Source organism: Phaethon aethereus, assembly GCF_964289735.1.
Source record: "Phaethon aethereus genome assembly, chromosome: 26".
NCBI lineage: Eukaryota > Metazoa > Chordata > Aves > Phaethontiformes > Phaethontidae > Phaethon > Phaethon aethereus.
In genome coordinates this window covers 1,381,150-1,400,132 of record NC_138602.1, presented here as the reverse complement: position 1 = coordinate 1,400,132, position 18,983 = coordinate 1,381,150, and the positions used below count along the sequence as shown (strand labels likewise).

The window sequence follows — 18,983 nt, the reverse complement described above, 5'->3', positions numbered from 1 at the left end:
TGTCCCAGCCCCTATAGCTTGAGGTACAGGCGTCTCACTCCCATTCCTATAGCCTGGGTCTGACTGTGTCCCAGCCCCTAAAGCAGGAGATCCCAGATCCCCTCTCTATAGTGGAGTCTGGCTGTGTCCCGCCCTTTGTACTCACAGTGGAGTCTCAGCCTCCTCAGCTATAGTTGGGGCACACCTATACTCCTGCCCCTATAGCCAGGGGGATCACAGATCCCTCCCCTATAGCCGGGGGGGGTCAGAGCCACTCCCCTATAGCCGGGGCACACCTCTACCCCAGCCCCTGCAGGCAGGCCACTTGGGCCCCGGCTGCAGGCGGCGGCTCCGTCCCGTCCCGCCCGGGCCTGGCCCTCCCCGGGGGAGGGCGCTCGGGGGCCGCGGTCCCGCCGGCAGCGCCCGCCATGTTTCCCGGCAGCCCGCCCTGCCCGTCGCCTGACTGAGTCTCCCGGCGGCCGGCCTGGCCCGGCCCGGCGGCCGCCCGCCTCCGCCGCCGGTGAGTGGGGCCCGGCGGGACCCAGCGCCCCGGCTCGGCCCGGGCCTGCCCGCCGCCGCGCAGGCCGCAAAGCCTCGGCCTCCATTTCCACCGCGGGCGGGGAGCGGGGCGCGGGGCCCGGCCGCGGGGGGCGGGAGGAAGCGCGGGGAGACAGCCCCCTCCGGGCATCGCCGGCTTTCGACCGGGCAGCGGCTGGGGCAGCTGGGCCGGAGGGTGATGGGGTGGGCGGGTGGCCTGTGGCTTTCCCCGGCCAGGCGGTGGGTTACCCGGCTCGCCCTGGCCTGCCCGGGCTCGGGGTGCAGGGGCCGAGCAGCGGGAGAGGGAGCGGTTCGATTTCCCCCGCGGTTCTTCGTTTTAGCCGGTTTTGCGGTGAAGCTGTGTGCCGCTCGGCTCCCGCTGCAGGTGGCCCCGAGGCTGCTGGCTGAGGCTGCTTCCTAAGGGAGAGCTGAACTCGTCCAAAGTCGCAGCAGTCGTCACCTTCTCTCTCCAGGGACGCTCAAAATCAGAAGCAACTCCTGAAAATCTGTCTGTTTGGGGCAGCAGTTACCATCTGGTTACCTCCACAGCCTGACAGGTCTGTTCCCGGAGGGTCTGGTGTGGACGAGGCTCCATTGGCTGCTGACGCCGAAGGAGAGGCCGGTTTGGGCTGGGAAGGACTCCTGGTCTGGTAATGGGAATGCTGGTCTGAGCTCTGCAGGGGAGCCCCAAGCGCAGAGTGGACATTCATATCACCCAGCTGCAAGGAAGAATAAACCAGAGCTGATCCACTCCCATCCCACGGGAGTGTTCCTGCGAGGGTAATTATTTCATGTTCCCATTGTTTTATTCCCTCAGCGGAGCAAGTTTGGTAGGAGCGTGAAAGAAAGTGGCAGAGTTAGCTGTGAAGTGGTGGATACGTTGTGCATTTGCCGTGCTGGGAGAAGGGGGATGCTGCTGGGGACTCCTGGTAGCCACACCACGTTCTTTGCGCCCAAGGTCGAGCCACCTGCGCTGCTGCAGTCCCGCAAACGTCCTCTCCCCTTGTCCTCTGCCAAAGCTGGACCGGCCACAGCCATGTTTGCACACATCCGAATTGGTATTTGTTATTGCTGGGAGTTCCTGGTTATGGTTCTGGTTTAGAGGGGTGCAGTGCAGTTTGGCCGTGTAAATGCTACACCATGTGTGGCTGGAAGGGGCCAGTTCCTGGATCTGGAGGCAATTGTGTGTGAACTAGAGAGAGATTATTAATATTCATTTTAAAAGTAGGTTTCACTGTGTCTGCTGTTTCCCCTGGGAAGGTGTTCCAGAATTGCATTTAGTGCTGGAAAGAAACCTTATTCTTATTTCTAGCCTAACTATGCTAATGTTCCCCTTATCCGCCAGCGTATGTCGGGAAACGCATGAGTATGTCAAAACTGAAAGTCAGTGGGTTCTTTTTGCATCACTTACATCATCTTCCTGAGAACTAAAAAAGTAAAACAAGCTTGAAATTGAAAACAAATGCCGCTCAGCACAAAATGTAACTAATTAGGCTGGATGCTGGCCGTTTGAGTGGCATTCTTTGTTTCGGTGTTTGCAGGAGTCATTAGTCACACTGTGATGGCACTTCTTGTTACTGTTGGAGAGTGGATCGTTCAGGTGGTATGTGTGTATCTTTCGCCAGGAGCTTAGGGAGCCGCATGGTGCGAGGAGGATGTCCCGGGAGCCAGTTCCTGTTGGTGTTTCAGACTCTCTGGGCAGCTCAAGGGCAGCCTCCGGGCATCTGAGCTCTGGATGGCTCAAGGTCCCAAACCTGGATCCTGTGGCTGCTTATGAGCTTTGGGTATCCCTTGCTCAAAGGACTTGGATCACGTTGTTGTGCATGTGCAGGAACTGGACTCTCTCAGGATCCTTTGTGCTCCTTCCTGATCAGCTGCAGTGTACAATGAATGGGCGCTCTGGCCCTAACAGCTGTCTCATTTTTATTCCTGTTTGTAGCTTGGCGCCTTGGAGGAGAGAGGATGGCTCAGGAGACAAACCAAACCCAGGTGCCTCTGTTGTGCACCACAGGCTGTGGATTTTATGGCAGCCCCCGGACCAACGGGATGTGCTCCGTTTGCTATAAGGAGTTTCTACAGAGACAGCAGAGCAGTGATCGGATAAGCCCCCCAGGTAGAGGATTTTTGCCTGACATCTATCTTAAACAGGTGCTTGGATGCAAACTGTGTTAAGCAACTAGGATAGAGCATGGTACTGGTACTGGATACCAGCAGATTTATTCCCTTCTGGAAAATTCATGTCTTTCCCTTTTGTTGTAGACCTGAGCCTCTAAATCAATGACCCAAGCCTTTGAGTGCTTCTGTTCCCTGTAAGGGGGTCAGTTGTTTTCTTCCCAGTCCCAGCTGTTTGTGAAGCCCTGTCCCGGTCAGCACCTTCCAGTAAACTGTAAAATTTCACTTGAGCTAACAGTGGCACAAATTTTTAGCTATTGCCTGCTTGCTGAGTTATGTGCTGACTGCTGGGAACCACGACAGATCCTTGAAATGAAATTTTATTTGTGAGGAATCTGGCCCTTTGGGTTTGCATAATTTTCTCATCTTAACGGTGTTGACAATCAGAAGCAATGAAATAAAAGGTTGGTTTCTTGCAGCTAAACACAGCTGACACATCACCGAGCTGGGAGGCAGCTAGGTGCACAGAAAGGATGCTCTTCCCATCATTAGCAGGATTTTCTTTTGCTGAGAGTTTGTGCAGATGCCCCATGTATCGGCTTTGCAATACCAGTGAGAAACGCCTTCTAGAGGTCTTCTGCAGTTTTGTTCCTGAGTGGCTTTCCTTGAAGCCTTTTCCTTGAATTACCCACCCCAAAATGTATATTTGGAACACAGCCCTTCTAGACAGAGGGTTTTTCTAACAACCCTGACTTAGATCTTTGGCTGACATAAACCAACATGTTTCTGTTGAAGCCAGTTCCTTTCAGCAGATGAGGATCTGGTTCTTAAACCATGGAGAAGTTGCAAAATAACATTGAGTTCAGAGTATATTGGTAATGCAGCATCTTCATTTATACCGATAGGAGAGTATTTATGCCGTTGTGGAGTTTGCTTTGCAATGCTGAGGAAAAGAAGGGGAATCAAAGCATGATGGAGGTGTCATGAGTGACTGAAGTCAGATTTTACCAGATGTTAAAAAAACACACAGTAATGGAAGGCATTCAGCACATAACTCCTGCAAATAAACCCTCATCCCGCTAAAGGGAACTTGCAGGTCCTGAGAAGCTGACCAGAACTCCATACGAGTCCTGCAGCTCTCAGGAAGACGAGCAGCTAATTTCAGAGGGATGTTATGATCCTGATACAAGGAGTCATTCCTGATCTAATGTAAGAATAGTTGCACTGGATCATGGTGACGTCTGTCTAGCTCTGAGGTGGTATCCTCACAGAAACCTATGCACAAATTTGGAGGGGAGAGTATAAGAATAAGGGATTTGGGAGTGATCCCAGCAGGGGTGCACCCTCCCAGCTCCTGGCAGGGAGCAGGAGGTTAAAGCCAGTTGAAAGTGCTCACCCTGCTTTCTCTTTGGTTGTCAAGCACCCAAGGAACTTGCTGACATTTTTAAGAGTTTACTGAGATTCTGATCTTGTTTTGTAGCGCCCAGTGGTCCCAACAGCAGCCCCACGGCTTTAGATTCAATTGCAGGGCAGTGTGCAGAAGGAGACCCCGCGCCTGAGGATGCAAAAGCCAGGTAGGGCTATAGTCTATGGGGTGAGTGGATCTACAGCCATGCTAAAAACCAGCCGTGGGACACAAGGGATAGGCTGTCATCTGGTTTATATGGAAGATTGAGAAGTCCCTGATGATGATGGCTGATGTGTAGAGTCAGGTACCGGGGGGTCGGTAGTAAATTAAAACCTAAGTGACATCCTGGTTCTCTTGGAGCTAGTGCACTTTGTTTGTTACTAGCTGTGTTAAACTGTTGGGTTTCAACTCGGTCCTAAGTGAAAGCACTGGTGATGATCCAGTCTGAAAGCTGCGACAGCAGAATTTAGGGACCTCGGTCATATTTGATGGGAAGGAAGACAGTACTGCACTGAGTTCTGTCATTGCGTTACCATCCTGACTCATAACTCTGTTGCCCTGTCCCTGGAGTTATTTGGATGAGCTGTTGCCTTGGCTTTGAGATATAATTGGGTGGGAAAGGAAACAGATCATCACAGATTCATTCCATTTGTGTCTATAAAGAACTTTGATCCCAAATCTCAAGGGAACTTGGCTTGCTTTACTCCTGAGCTACCTCTGAGTATAATGAAATTAAATTTATGGGCTGAAGATCTTTCCCACATAACTGTTCCTCAAAAGAAAATACTTGTGTTTGCTCTATGGTTGCTTTGTTTGTTTGTTGCAACTGCTCCCAGTGCTCAGACTCCTGTGACCCATCAGATGACGGCCATGAGCATATCCAGAGAAGAAAACAGCAGCGAGACAGAAGAATTCATCAAGACAGAAGAAGCCTCATCAGCATCTTCCTCATCAGGTATGCAGATTGGTTTGGCCTTTGCATGAGTCTGAATGACACTGATCTCGCAAGTCAGTTTGAGCAGCAAGTACAATAATGCCCAACTCCAGGGGACAGTTGTTGCCTCCCGGCAGGAAAAGTACACCTAGCAGGACAGCTAAGGAGAAAACAGTTTGTCTGACTCTGAAACAGGGAGGAGGGAAAATGCTGTGCCTGAGGGCAGGCCAATAGAGATTGCTTTGTGGGCTGAGGGCTGAGTAGCTGCCAGGCCTCGACTCACTGGCAGGAGGATAATCTTCCATGACGCCTATCCTAGTGAATGGCAGAAAGCCCGGAGCGTCCCACAGCCTGCTGCATGGCTGTTGTTGGCTGCAGTTCTCTGCCATCTCTCAAGGGAGGAACGGAGACGGATCAGGTGTAGTCTTGGGAGAGAGGAGGTGTGTTTGTGGCAGTGCCCAGAGGAAGCTGCTGGCCTGGTTGGTGTCATCCTGTGTGATGGGAGGCATACCTGCCCCTCCAGAGGGGAATGTTAACGCTGTCGCTTCGTTTGCAAAGTGGGTACCTTGAAGTGGTAGAAGAGCACGGGTGTCATTGCCCAGCAGGGTACGGCCTCCAGCTGATGAGTTACAGGGTGAGCCGTTGTGTTGCAGCCGAGCCGTAACCAAGTGACACTGCATTGGAGACACCCACCTTTAGTTCATCTGACAGTTTGCTTGCATTGAAAGCTAAAAAACCCCCAAGAGTTGTTGGTTTCTAAAAAAACAGGCTCTAGTCACTGCATATGACTGCATTTCAGATTAGGTAATCCCTTGCCTGCAAGCCCAGAAGACAATTTACAAGAGGCAGGTGAGAGACTATTTGGTGAAAGAGAGGCTTAGAAGAGCCTGCCCCTTTCTTCTGACTGTGCGATTTTTAGAAAGTTGTTCACGGTCAGAGCCACAAAGCTATCTCTGCCTCTGTCTCCTTAGCCTGATTTTCAGAGCGTCCTGCACTGCAGGTGTGTATCTGCTAGCAGTTGGAGCCTCTCTCTCCTGTTGACTTCTCTAACCTGCTTAGGTACGGTAGGAAATCCTGCTAAGCATCAGTGACCTTTAACAATCTGGCTTTCAGAGCTCAGTTTTCCTTTTTGTAGATTAGAGACAGTGATGAGTATCTGTGTAAAGCATTCTGAGACCTACATACGAGGAGCACTTACGTAAGAGTCAGCAAAAATAATTAGTAGTACTTACAAGGGGTTAATTTTTTTTTTCCTGCAAAGATTAACTCTAGGCTCAGCTGTGCAGTTGAGTTACTGTACATCAGCTAAGCCGTAATGACGCATCCAGACACATGCTTAACCTATGGGAAGCACCAAGTAATTCTACTTAGTATTGCCTTTTCTCAGCAGGAGCTAAATGGCATCACGTTACCTTACATATGCCTTAACAAAACTGTAATACCTGCGTGGTGTTTTTGAGCCTCGGACTTATGGATCTTGAATTGCAGAGAAAACATGAGGCTATTTGAGGTGTAGGTCTCTGTGGAACAAAGCAAATCTCACAGAGGTCTCTGGCACAGACCCAGAATCAGTAGGGCCTCAGGCAGCTCCTGTAATAAAACAAATGTGTTGCTTGGTTTATCAAGAAGGGTAGCAAAACTTGCCTCTATTTCAGGTACCCTGCTTGAAATATCCCAGAACACAGCTGAGGGCAAGACAGCTTCAGAAAAACCGAAACACAAGAAGAATCGCTGCTTCACTTGCCGGAAGAAGATAGGGCTAACTGGTAAGACCCTGGCTGTGGGGAAAACTTGCCTGTGGCCTAAGCAGTCTGGTTTCGTAGCCCTGCGAACAGACTTCCTTGCGCTGTGATGCTACCTGGGTTCAGAGGGTTGGCATGGGTCAGTGGTTGGAGGTACCCCCCCAAAAAGTACTTTACCTCTGCAAGATGTGGTGCTGCAGGGGAGGTGGGAGGGCAGCTCTGACCTGCAAACAGTGCTGTCTGAGGAAGTAGCCTGGGGAACCTGCTGCTCACTGTCAGGGTTCCTGCCAGCCCTTGGATGCAGGATTGTGGAACTGGATGGAGTGGTGCCTCTTGGGTTATTTCTGCCACTTGGCAAAAGCTGCTTGTAAAGGCAAGTAAAGTAAAGGCAGTTCTCACTATGGATCTAATTCTGCTCCTATTCAGGTCAGCGGCAAAGCTTTCATCTTTCATAAGAGTGACACGAACTGAGTTAGATCTAAACTGAAAATTCCACTCTTTCATCCCTTTTAATGTTGCTTGACTTGTGCCGTTAGCTTCCTGAGAGCAGGATGGCTCTCAGTGTTCAGCCAGTAAAGCTGAAGAGAGAGAGGTGCTGAGATAGTGTCAGGTGACTGGTATCAATGGGAAACTGCCCCTGGAAAGTGAAGCAATTAACTTGGCGGTGGTTTGTTAATAAAAACATAATTCTCCTAAATTGACTCTGGCATTTAGTGTTTCCCCTCGAAAAATTAACTCTAGAGCTGTGCAGGTCACCCTATTCTAGCGGAGCGCTCACCTCTTTAGTCTCCTCGGTGCATTCAGCAGCCAGGGACTGCACACACACTTCTGCTTTCATTGACATAAGCTGCTTTGGCATGGTCCGGCCCAGGAGGTTTGCCCAGCGCCTGGCACTGTGGAGCCCAAGCTTGCCTGGAGATTTGAGGGCACAGTCATAGAATAAATGTGGGTTTATAAGCGTGAGACTGGGCAGGGTACTCTATGCCTAGCCTTCAGATCTGCAGGGAGGATTGTTTTCCTGGATGAGTGTTTCCTTAAGAGCTTCAAACTGTGAGAAGTTTCCCCTCCTTTAGGAATCAACTTGCAGAGAACTCCTGTGAGTTCAGGGCATTTAGGATAAAATGAGTTTTCTCAAATAGAAGTAAACTGGCACCTTGTAGCAAGGTCTTTACAGCCTGTAGTTGGAAAGACGTGAAAGGATAGTCAACTGCCAGTGCAACAGGGAGCTGATCTGCTGTCCTGCAGCAAACCCCCTCCTTGCTCCATGCCTCAATTTCCCAGCGTGCTCTGATAATAGTAGCATTTCTGAACAACATTGTCTCCAACTGAAGTGACTAAATTATAAATTTTGAAGCCTAAATAGCTTGAAAGTGATCCTATCGAGGTAAAAATTTTGTCGCTTGCTGGCTTACTGCTGGTCGGTCCAGATGCTGCTGCATGACGCCTGGGCAGCCAGGCTGGCTTGGAGGGCTCGACTCCAGCTCAGGCTGCTTGGACAGCCTGGTCTGGATTAGCAATCTGGCACTCTGCAGTCCTCGGTATGTCCCTTGTCCCCAGGGAAGCGTGGACAGCAGCTGCTCTGGGAGCATTTCCCACTGCTGTGACAGCTGGGGCTGCCCTAAGTGCGCGTGCGCTCACGGAAGTGGCTCAGCCAGAGGAAATCAAAGAGGAACCCATGGTCTTCCCCCACACTGAGACTCCCTTTGCCTGTTGGGGACAGTGGCCCCCCTCCCTCGTCTGACCCTCTTTCTGCATTAGTGGAGCTTCCTGGCCTGGCAGGAAAGAGCAGGGGCCCTGCCGCCTTCCTGTCCGCCTGGACGGGGACTAACGTGGCTTTGTCTCTCTGCTCTTCCTCCCTTCAGGCTTCGACTGCCGCTGTGGGAACCTGTTCTGTGCCATTCACCGGTACTCCGACATGCACGCCTGCCCCTACGACTACAAAGCAGAAGCTGCTGAGAAGATCCGTAAGGAGAACCCCATCGTTATTGCTGAGAAGATCCAGAAGTTGTGAAGGGGGCTGAGCAGCTTGAACTGCAGACAGGTGGTCTGGTGCTCCTCCCCTTCCTCCCAGCCTTCCTCTTCCTCCCAGCCCCATTGGTGGTGCGATGTGGACTCCAGCAGAACACACAAACCAGCGCCCGGACACAGAGTCTCCTCGCACCTCTTTGGCAGACGGTGTTCCTTCTCTCCCTTCCTGCCTGTACAACAGCCACAGCTCAGCTGATCCATTCTCGACCAGCTTCCCAAAGGAAAAGGGGCCATCCTGCCCCACTACTCCAGTGCTGAGACCTTTGGACTTGTCTTGGGCCGGGGCGGTTTGCATGGTGCAGGCAGCAGGGCTCTGCCAGGCAGCCTTTCCCTTCAGCCAGCAGCTCCGAGTCCTGCGAACCACCTGGGACTCACGGCTGGAGCCCATGAGCTGCTGCTGGACTTCATTCCCTCTGTCCCTCCATCTCTGTGTGGCGGATGTAAAACCAGGAGCTGGGGAATCCTGGCAGCAAGGCTGCCTTCTCCTCCCCAAGAGGTGTTTGATCTCAGATGCAGAAAAGAGGATTCTGTAGTTTTAACACCCCAAATACCACCCCCTCCCTTTGAGACGCTGTTGTTGAAGCACTGAGGTGCTTAAGCAGCAGAGTACCAGCACAGTAAAGTTATTTTGTGGCTTGAAGCGACATAGACATGCTCCAGCCGCAGGTCAGGACGTTTAGGAAAGTAGCGCTTGCTGCCTTGTGCCTCACGCCACAGGGAGCCAGGCTTGCTGCATCCAGGGACATGGCTGGGCTGCGGGACACCCTTGCACCAGCCTCCTGTGCTTCAACACTCCCTGGGCTGCTTCCCAAGCAAGGTTTGTTGTAACACAGTGGCGCCTGCGCCTCTCTTCTCCCCTCTGCTCCCTGCCTTCTGCCTTACATGATTCTTTCTCATCAGGGTTGTACACAAAGCTCTGATTGCCAAACCTCCACTTCCCTTCCTATCCCTGCACGCAGGTGGACACCAGAGACCCTTCCTCCCCTGTGAGCCTTGCTGAGATTTGGTGAGAGCCTTTCCCCCCTGTTGAGCACATTGGCTTGGGAAGCCCACCCAACTGCCCTGCTTTCCTCCCTCACTGCTTGTCCCCATAGGATGAGAGACAGGGCCAGATCCCCAGGAGACATTCCGAAATCCATGCAGGGGGATCTGAGGCACGGGGAAGGGCGCATAGAGGGCTGCAGTCACGAGGAGGGTCCTGGGGTGCCCAGGGGTGCAGGTAGGGGCTTTCAGAAAAGCCCATGGAGAACTGCGAGGAGAGGCACTTGGAGGGCTCTGGGTCCACTGAAAGACTCATAGAGGTCTCAGGAGCACTGGAAGACTCAGGGAGGGCTCTGGGGTACAAGGGAAGGCAAAAGGAGAGCTTTGGGGTGCACTGAATATGCTCAGAGGACTTGAGCACCCCAAAAGGTACCTGGAAGGCTCTGAGGCGCACGCATGTGTGGAGGTCTCTGGGGTGCAGGGGAAGTCAAATGCTGGGCTCAGTAGCACTGCATAAAAAATGTGGAGGGCTCTGGGACTGTTAGGAAAATGTGGGGCTCAGGTACACGGTGCAAGGCAGGCAATGGCTCCTGGGGTGCACCAAAAGCCACCTCTGCACCACGCAGGGTCTGTGCCTGCTCTCTGGGAACACTAGGAGCGGGGCTGTGGCCGCAGGGCGCGCGGCAGTCTCACAAGCAGAGAAACCCAGATGAGTCCCAGGGGAAAAGCTGTAGCCTCTGCCCCACTTCTGTCCATCCTACGCTTTGGAAGCGTTTCCCTCTGCCTTGGCTCGTACAAGGGTGTCGGAGAGCGGAGCCGCAGGGGCTGAGCTGGCAGCCGGGGGGAATCACAGCATCTCCTTCCAAGTGCCAGTTTCCTCCCTGTTCATGGCACTCCCACCCCAGTGATGGTGGGCTGATCGTTCTGAAAGTTTAGTTTTTCCCATCTGATTTCAGGCAAAGTGGTGTGTGTCCTGTAGCATCATACGGGGTTGCTGGGAGGATTTGGACCTCCAGAATTGATGCAAATCCCCCACCAGCGCAGTGTGGAGGTGAGGCTGGCTCTTGCCAGCTCTTTCCTCAGGATTTTGCTTCTAGGCAATATTGGCGTCATATCCGGAGCACGCGAGTGACAGCACGTTTCAGTGCCGGGATGCACCTGGCTTGTAAGTGCGGCGCCAGCGGTGTGGCTGGGTTTTGCTGTTGAGGTTTTGGCTGAGAACGAGCCGTCACTCTCTGGGGGAAGCTGTGAGAAACTGCAGCCACCCTTTGCCTTGCGTTTGCACAAAGGTCGCAAGCCTCTGGGGAGGGGAAGCAGCGGGAAAGCCCACATGGCAAACGGGCAGCTGCCTGCTTCACCACCTACTGTTTTCCTTTTATTTCCTTCCTCTTCATAAGTGTAAATATTAATACAGTCTAGTTTGCTTGGATGCTGTGTATGTTATGGGCATGGATGCATCACATGCTGGCACCAGCTCAGCTCCGGGCTCTTCTGGGGTGGCTGTGGAGCTCTGTGCCTCCATTTCCCAACAGATAAGAACCAGCTGTGCCAGGTGCGGTTGGGGTTTAGGAGTGCCCCACTCCTGGCACCCGGACACCTCGGTACGCAGGCTGTGTCCTGGGGCTGTGCCCAGCACGCCTGGGCTCTGGGGACCACACTCCCCGGTGGTGGGGGAGCTGCTCTCTGCACCCACGTTTGCAGGCCTGGAGTGGGACCCCACGGTGCTCGTGACCTGGGGGGAGGTTGGGCCCTGGCCTAGGACGCGGGTGGGACCTGGGCCCAAACGCCCCTCCCTGCCCGTGCCCATTTTGGGGTATGCTGGGATGCGTCGGGATTTGAGGGGGAATACCGTGGCCTCGCCGCCCCCGCCCCGCTGCAGCCATGAGCCCCAGGGAAGGCCGCGCCGTTGCCGCGGCAACGAGGGCGGGGCGATGGCATCACTTCCGGGAAGGGGAGGGGAGGGCGGGGCGAGGCGGGCCGCGGTGCAGCGCCGCCCCCGCCTCGGAGGCCCGCAGCGGCTGCCCGTCCCTTCGGCAGCCCCGAGCGCGGGGGGCCCGGCCGGGCCGCGGCGGAGCATGTCCGGGTACGGGGGCATGGGCCTGCCTCGGTGGGGGGCGGGGGTGAGGCACGAGTGGGTACTGGGGGCGTCTGCGGGGATGGGTCCCGCGGCGCGGGGCGGGGGGGGCCGCACAGCGGTCGGTGTATGCGTTTGGGGGCCCGCGCGGGTCAGTGTGCGGGAGGCGGGCGGGCACGCGGTCAGTGAGGGGATTCCGCACCAGTCAGTGTGTGGATGTAGGGAGGCCCACGCAGGTCGGGGGGGGCATAGCGGTCAGTGGGGGAGAGTGTGGGGCCCACAGTGATCGTGGGGGGGTTGCACCGGTCAGTGTGTGTTTGTGGGGGGGTCCCACGGCCCCACAGCGGTCAGTGGGGGGAGTGAGGCCCACAGCAGTCAGTGCGGGGGGCCCACGCCGGTCAGCATGTGTGTGTGGGAGGCCCACAGCAGTCAGTGGGTGGGGGAACCATGCCAGCCAAGTGTGTGTGGAGTGGGGGGTCTCATTCCTGTCAGTGGGGTGGGAACCCACGCTGGTCAGTGGGGGGAGTCCCACACGGGTCACTGTGTGGGGGGGAGTCCAACAGCAGTTAGTGGTGGGGGGCCACGCTGGTCAGAGTGTGGGCCGCTCCCCCTCCCCGCAGCCAGTGGGAGGGGGGTGACCACACCGATCAGTGTGTGGGGTGGGGGGCCCTACGCCTGTCAGTGGAGGAGGAGTCCCACTCAGGTCAGTGTGTTGTGGGGGGGTGTCCCACAGCAGTCAGTCAGTGCGGGGGGTCCGTGCAGATCGGTGTGTGGGACCCCACACACAAGCCAGTGCGGTGTGAGAGGCCCACGCTGGACAGTGCCTGTGGGGCGGGGAAGCCCACGCTGGTGTGTGGGGGGGTACCACTTGGGTCAGTGAGTGGGTGCAGTGTGGATCCCCCACTCTGGCCGTGGGGTGAGTGTTTGAGTGTGTTGGGGGGGGTCAGTGTATGTGTGTGTGTAGCGTGGATCCGGCTCCCATGCCAGGCATGGGGTGAGTGGGTGTGGGGTCAGGGCGGGCGTGTGGTGTGGTCCCCGTGCTGGCAGCGGGGTGAGGGCAGCTGGGCAGACAGGGCTGCCTGCCCGCCGGGGAGCGTGTCCCAGCCGGTGCTGGGGTTTGGCCCAGCATGAGCATGACACACGGCGTGAGCGTGACACACGGCGTGTGCGCCGCTGGCAGCTCCCTACCTCTGCCTGCGTGGACCCACGCCCTGACGTGCCCGTGCAGGTGCGCGGCCGCCAGACACCCTCATCCGCCGCGGGTGCGCGTGGTCCCACCGGCATGCGGGGTGCCCAACCCAGGGAGGGCTGGTGCTGCCGGGTGCGACACCAGCCCCAGCGCCCCTGTGGATGGCCACCGGCCCGAGGGGGACCCATATTCAGCCCTGGCCCCCAAAGCGTGGGGCCTGCAGTGGGGCCGGGGCACGGGGCATCCCTTCACTCCAAATATTTCAGTGTGTTTCAGCGCCGCCTGCCTTCCCCTCCCGCCTGGGCAGGAGGCCTCCCCCCTCCACCCTTTCCTCCCCTTTCCCAGCCCTTCGGAAGCAGATGGAGTGAATTCCTTGGGGTGTGGGCTGGTTTGACATTCCTCAGTGAGAGCCTGTGCCCAAACTTGCAGAAAATAGTTGCTTTTTTTTTTTCTTTTCTTTTTTCCCCCCTCCTCTTTTTCTTCACGAGCTCAGCGCTCCCGCCGCACGCCTGTGCAGCCAGGCCTGTGCCGGTGTCTGGCAGGGGGTTCCTGGAGGGGCTGTGTTCTTTGTACCACCAACAGCACGGCTGTTGTGGAGTGTGTGTGTGTATGTGTGCGATCCTGTGCCCGCCGTGCTCACCTCCTCAGCGTGGGTCTGTGTGTGGGGGCTGCAGTTCGTGGTGTGGGGGTGTGTGGGCTGCGAAGCGTTGGAGGAGGCTTGGTTTTGGGGGCGTGTGTGGTTTTAGTGCGAGCATTGGGGGCTGTGAGCAGCGGGTGTGTGCTGTGTGTGTGTGTGTTAGAGGGGGGGACGGCATGCCCCTCAGCTCGAGGGCGTGCGGTGCATGTTCGCCAGTGTGTGGGTGTGCTGGGGAGGTGCGTGTTTGTCCCCGGCCATGGGTCACGCATGTCTGGGGGGTGTCCATTGCAGAGCCCTCACTGCTGCCTGACCTGCCTGCAGGCCACCGCCGCTGCCTGCAGACAGACGGATGGCGGCCGCCCCAGCCCCGACCAGCACCCCGGCCCGTGGTGGACTGCCAGCGGCAGCCGTGCCGAGGGCCGGCTGAGGACGGGGCCTCTCCGGGCCATCGTCATTCCCGGCCTCTCTCCGATTTGGATCCTCCCTCACTCTGGGAGCGGCTGCCTCTCGCCTCGCCGCCGTCATGAATGGGCTGTCGATCAGCCAACTCTGCTGCCTCTTCTGCTGCCCTCCCTGCCCCAGCCGCATTGCCGCCAAACTGGCCTTCCTGCCTCCGGAGCCCACCTACGCCGTCGTCCCCGAGCCGGAGCCCGTGGGCAGCACCAGCACCGGCTCCCTGCGCGGCGGCGCTGCGGGGCGATGGAAGCTGCACTTGAAGGACCGGGCGGATTTCCAGTACTCCCAGCGGGAGCTGGACAACATCGAGGTGTTCGTCACCAAAAGCAGCCGAGGGAACCGTGTCGGCTGCATGTACGTCCGCTGCGTGCCAGGCGCCAGGTGAGTCACCCATGGACATACCGGCTCGGTGCTGGTGCCGGCGGTTTGACCGTGCTTGATGTTGGGCTGGTGAAGTGCTGGCGGGCACGCTGCCATCCTGCAGCTGAGTGCCACCTCCTTGCCCCAGCCTGGCCCGGCACCTTGCTGAAGGAGCTGGCCCTGCCGCGGGGGTTTGGAGGCGTCCTGCGGGGCGGGTGAGCTCAGCTACCGGGACCGGTCTGGCTTCTGGCTGCAGCTGGGAATGGGGTTAAACAGGGAACGGAGGCAAAGGCGGAGGCTGTAGGGACATAGGGATTCCCCAGGCTGTCCCACAGATGCGCCCCTGACGTCACGCTAGTGACGTAATGCTCCAGTTGTGAACTGAGCGTCTGTGTGAGGCTCTGAGCATCGAGGACGTCTGTGCCAGCCACTTGCCCTGCGTCCCCAGCCCCATGGTGACGCTTGTGGATGGGCAAGTGGGACAGGAGATGCCTGCGGGTCTGCACGTTTAGTCTAATTGTCACGTGTGTTTGATTCCTCGAGGAGAAGAGCGATAGGAGTGGAAGCCAGGAAGGGTTTAGGCACAACCCACTACTGGTCACCCCGTGGGTCCCTAAACTGGGAAGCTGGAAAGGGGCATCCCAGGGTGTGGGATGGAGATCCCCTCCCGGCTGCCAGGCACGAGGGGTTGGCATGGGGATGGGAGGGGACTCAGCAGCTGCTCCCCAAGCTGGTGGCACAGCTTGGGGGTTCAGGTGCAGAGCGAGGCCAGGTCCCAAAGCCTGCAGCACCCAACTGAGCCCCCACTGGTATCCTCCCGGGAGCAGTGTGCCCTCCAAGGAGCGGCGTCCGCAGAGACCTCTGTGCGGGGAATGCAGCCAGGATCTGCCCTCAGCTTGCCAAGGGCTTCGAAGCTGCTGGGTAGGCTTGTGGCGAGGGGAGATGGCTCTTGGGGGCTGGAGAGCTGCGTTACAGGAGGCCACCGCCGGCTGCCCGGTAGGCGTCGCAGGTCCCTGGAGAGAGGAAACCGGCGGCGGAATCGCGCTGCCTGTACATCCACCTGCCCGCACCCTGCCGTGGTGAGGCTTGGCGCTCGCCCTGCTCACAGCCGGCCCACGGCAGTAGCCATTTATGCGCAAGCTATGGGAGTGGAGGGAAGGGCCTGGGCTGGGGGGATCCAGCTTTCCCAAACCCCCTGGGGCATCGGGTCTCACTTGCTGTCTGTCCTCCCAGCAGCTCATCCTGCCACCACTTTCCTGCTGGGGCTTTCTGGGCCATCCAGGCTAGGACATGGAGGCTCAACCTGGTCGCAGACCTCTTGGACCAACTGTGGGGGCTCAGCAGGGAGCAGGTCCTGCTCCCTCCCTCTGGCAGAAGAGAACCAGGCTTCCATCAATGCGCTATTAGTGTTAATTTTTATGATTAACATTGTTTTTCCCCTTATGGTGGAAATTTCTTCTGCCTTGTCACTCCCACAATTCACTTCTCTCCCAGCGTCTGGTGTCTTGCCAGACTTGGGGGAGAAAAAAATCCGCTGTCAGAATTCTTACTCGAGATCCCCATTGGGCGAACAGCCCCAAATCCTGAGCTTTTTACTAAAAATAGACTCAAAAACTTGAACAGAATCATCCTGCTTTGGGCTGCCCATTTCTGCTGGGAGCGAGCCCCTGGCCCTGGGTGGTGAGGAGGGTCTGGGTGTCTCTGGGGTTGGAGTGGGGGTGTGGCGAGGACCTTCCTTGCTGGCCAGAGGGGTGTTGGCCCTTCCTGTCTTGGGGTTTGGCTTTCGGCCTCCGAAGCGGACATCCCAGCTGGCGCTGCCCAGGCCCATCCGTCCCCGAGCTGCTGGTGGGGCTGGACAGCCCAGTGGCACTGTGGCCACATCCCCAGTTAACCCACTGTGCCCGTCTCTCCCCGGTGCTGCAGGTACACGGTGCTCTTCTCGCACGGCAACGCCGTGGACCTGGGGCAGATGAGCAGCTTCTACATCGGGCTGGGCACCCGCATCAACTGCAACATCTTCTCCTACGACTATTCGGGCTACGGCGTGAGCACCGGCAAGCCCTCAGAGAGGAACCTCTACTCTGACATCGACGCTGCATGGCAGGCGCTGCGGACGCGGTGAGCGGGGCACTAGGCAGGGGGAAGGGAGGACATCCAGGAAAACCCTGCAGCCCAGCAGTCTGGGAAACAGGAAATCTTCCAGAGAGGGAACCTGGGCCGCTTGCAACGGGAAGGGGTGGCCGGAAGGCAGCTGCAGGGGGAGCGGGCCAGGGGACCCAGAGGGGCAGGGATGCTGCGGGGTTATGACCTTGCTTGGGGGGGCTGGCGCAAGCTGTGCTCCCCATCTGGCTGCTCCCAGGCTCTCCCCTGGCTTTCCTCAGCCCCAGCGGGCTCAGGGTACAGCCCTGTGATGAGTTCTGCCTTTCCGGCTGCTCCAGGCCTGGCTCGCAGTGTGCCCCTATGCGGCTGCGATCTGGGGTCTGTGAACCCCTCTGTAACCCTGCTCCTGGCAAGGATGAGCCTTGACACCCCCCTACAACTCCGGGGTGCAGGGCAGCTGCTTTGGGCACAGCCACGAGGAGCTGGGGGAATGCTGGGGGGACAGAGCCCCCCAGTCCCACCCCAGGAAGCCTTGCAGGGTGCTGTGGCCAGAGCAGGGTGACCCCCTGGGCTGTATCACCTGGCGATGTGGCTCTGGTGCTTGGGCGTTGACTTGCCCTCTCCTCTCCCAGGTATGGAATCAGCCCGGAGAACATTATTTTATATGGACAAAGCATCGGCACAGTGCCCACGGTTGATCTGGCCTCCCGCTATGAGTGCGCTGCCATTGTGCTCCACTCCCCACTCACCTCTGGCATGAGAGTTGCCTTCCCCGAGACCAAGAAGACCTACTGGTTCGATGCCTTCCCCAAGTGAGTGGCCTGAGGAGAAGGGATGGAGACAGGGCTGAGCTCTGGAGGGGCTGTACCCAGAACCAGCCAGCCTTGGCTACGAAGCCGGGTTGTGGTGAAAACTGTGGACTTGTTTCCCACGATAGGCTTAAACATGCCCATCGCGATCCTCCTGCCTTGCTTTTGGTCCCCTGTGGGGGATTGTAACCTGCCCTGGGGTCACCATGCCCCCTCCTGAGGGCCATCCCACGTCCCCTGGTGGCATCACCTCCTGGCCCTCCTGTCCCAGTGCCTTTGCCTGCCAGCTTTGGGGCTGGGGCCCCTTGTCAGGTATCACAAGCCCCAGAGTCCCCAGGACTGCTCTCTCCCCCAAGGGTAATTTCTTGGGCTTTTTTCTTCTCTCTGCAGAGGGGCAGGGGCACAGAAAGGCAGCGCTCTTGCTTCGCCTCTCCCTTGCAGCCAGTCCAGCGGGGCCTGAGGGACAGTCCCTGAGCTGGAAGCCGTGGCTGGGAGCCACCAGCCCACGCTCTGCATCCCGATGGCCTCGCTTGGCCTTTGGGGCTGGGCTGAGAACAGCTGTGCCTTCCACTCCTCAAAGGCCGGCACGGCTGATCCCAGCGCAGGGAAGGCGGGGGTTCACGCTGTCCCACAGCGGTTTCTGTCAGCCCTGCCTGGGTCCCACGGGTCCATTACCCCTGTCTGGTCCTCATCTGTCACGCCGGGGCTGGATCTTCTGCTGGAGCTCATCCTTGGCAGACGCTCCATGTTCCTGTGCTCTGCTGCGATCAAAGAGCATTTCCTGGTCCCTCTCCCTGAGGGGGTGTGTTTTGGGGGGCAGGAGGAATGGGGGTGCCTTGATCCCTGTACTTACCTCCCTCTCTCTTCTCTTCCCCACCCACCTTGTTGGCAGCATCGAGAAGATATCCAAAATCACCTCTCCCGTCCTCATCATCCACGGCACAGAGGATGAAGTCATCGACTTCTCCCATGGCCTGGCGCTCTTCGAACGCTGCCCCAAGGCTGTGGAGCCGCTGTGGGTGGATGGGGCTGGGCACAATGACATTGAACTCTACAGCCAGTACCTCGAGCGCCTTCGGAAATTCATCTCCCAGGAGCTGGCCAGCCAACGCAACTAGCCGTGGGGTGGGGGGGCGGGCAGGGGGTTTCTGCCTGTTTCTCCAGTTCTGCCAGTGCCCCTCCCCAGTCCCTGCTGCTGGAGGTGCACTGAGTTTGTACAGCCTCAGCTCCGGGCTTAGGAGAGGGCAGGAGGCCCTGGAGCGGATGGTGCGTTTCGTCTTGGGCCCGAGCACAACTCTCCTCCCTCCCAGTGTCAGCCTGGGCGCTGCTGGCACCACCGGCTGGGCTGGCAAGAGATGGCAGCTCCCTCCTTCCCCCATCCCCCGAAAGATGAGAGCCCACCCTCTTGATGGCGAGTCCTCGGCTTCGGACATGTCCTTGTCCCCTCTCCTAAAACAGCGAACTCTTGAATTCCTCCTGGCTGCTCTGCTGCTCTGACTATAGCAATAAGGGGAGCTGATGAGGGGCTGGGGGCCCAGACCCCTCCCTGGTGTCCCTGTGGGGCAGAAAGAGGTGGCAGTTCCTGCTCTTGATGGAGCTTTTGGGGATTGGTGCTGGTGGTGGCGGGGTGCCTGGTC

At 57.5% G+C, this 18,983-nt stretch overlaps 2 protein-coding genes across 2 annotated transcripts; both read left to right on the top strand.

The window, feature by feature from the left end:
- Positions 1 to 2,478: 2,478 nt before the first annotated feature.
- Positions 2,479 to 8,743, top strand: LOC309413897 (AN1-type zinc finger protein 5-like; the record flags this gene model as incomplete). Its single annotated transcript, XM_082011127.1, has 5 exons — positions 2,479 to 2,629; positions 4,109 to 4,202; positions 4,873 to 4,991; positions 6,626 to 6,736; positions 8,575 to 8,743. The coding sequence occupies 5 exons, from the start codon at positions 2,479 to 2,481 to the stop codon at positions 8,721 to 8,723; spliced, it is 624 nt and encodes a 207-aa protein (XP_081867253.1). The 3' UTR covers positions 8,724 to 8,743.
- Positions 8,744 to 12,782: 4,039 nt separating this feature from the next.
- Positions 12,783 to 18,464, top strand: ABHD17A (abhydrolase domain containing 17A, depalmitoylase; the record flags this gene model as incomplete). The annotated part of the gene is made up of 4 exons (XM_082011077.1): positions 12,783 to 14,458; positions 16,361 to 16,555; positions 17,170 to 17,349; positions 18,239 to 18,464. The coding sequence occupies exons 1-4, from the start codon at positions 14,145 to 14,147 to the stop codon at positions 18,462 to 18,464; spliced, it is 915 nt and encodes a 304-aa protein (XP_081867203.1). The 5' UTR covers positions 12,783 to 14,144.
- Positions 18,465 to 18,983: the final 519 nt, after the last annotated feature.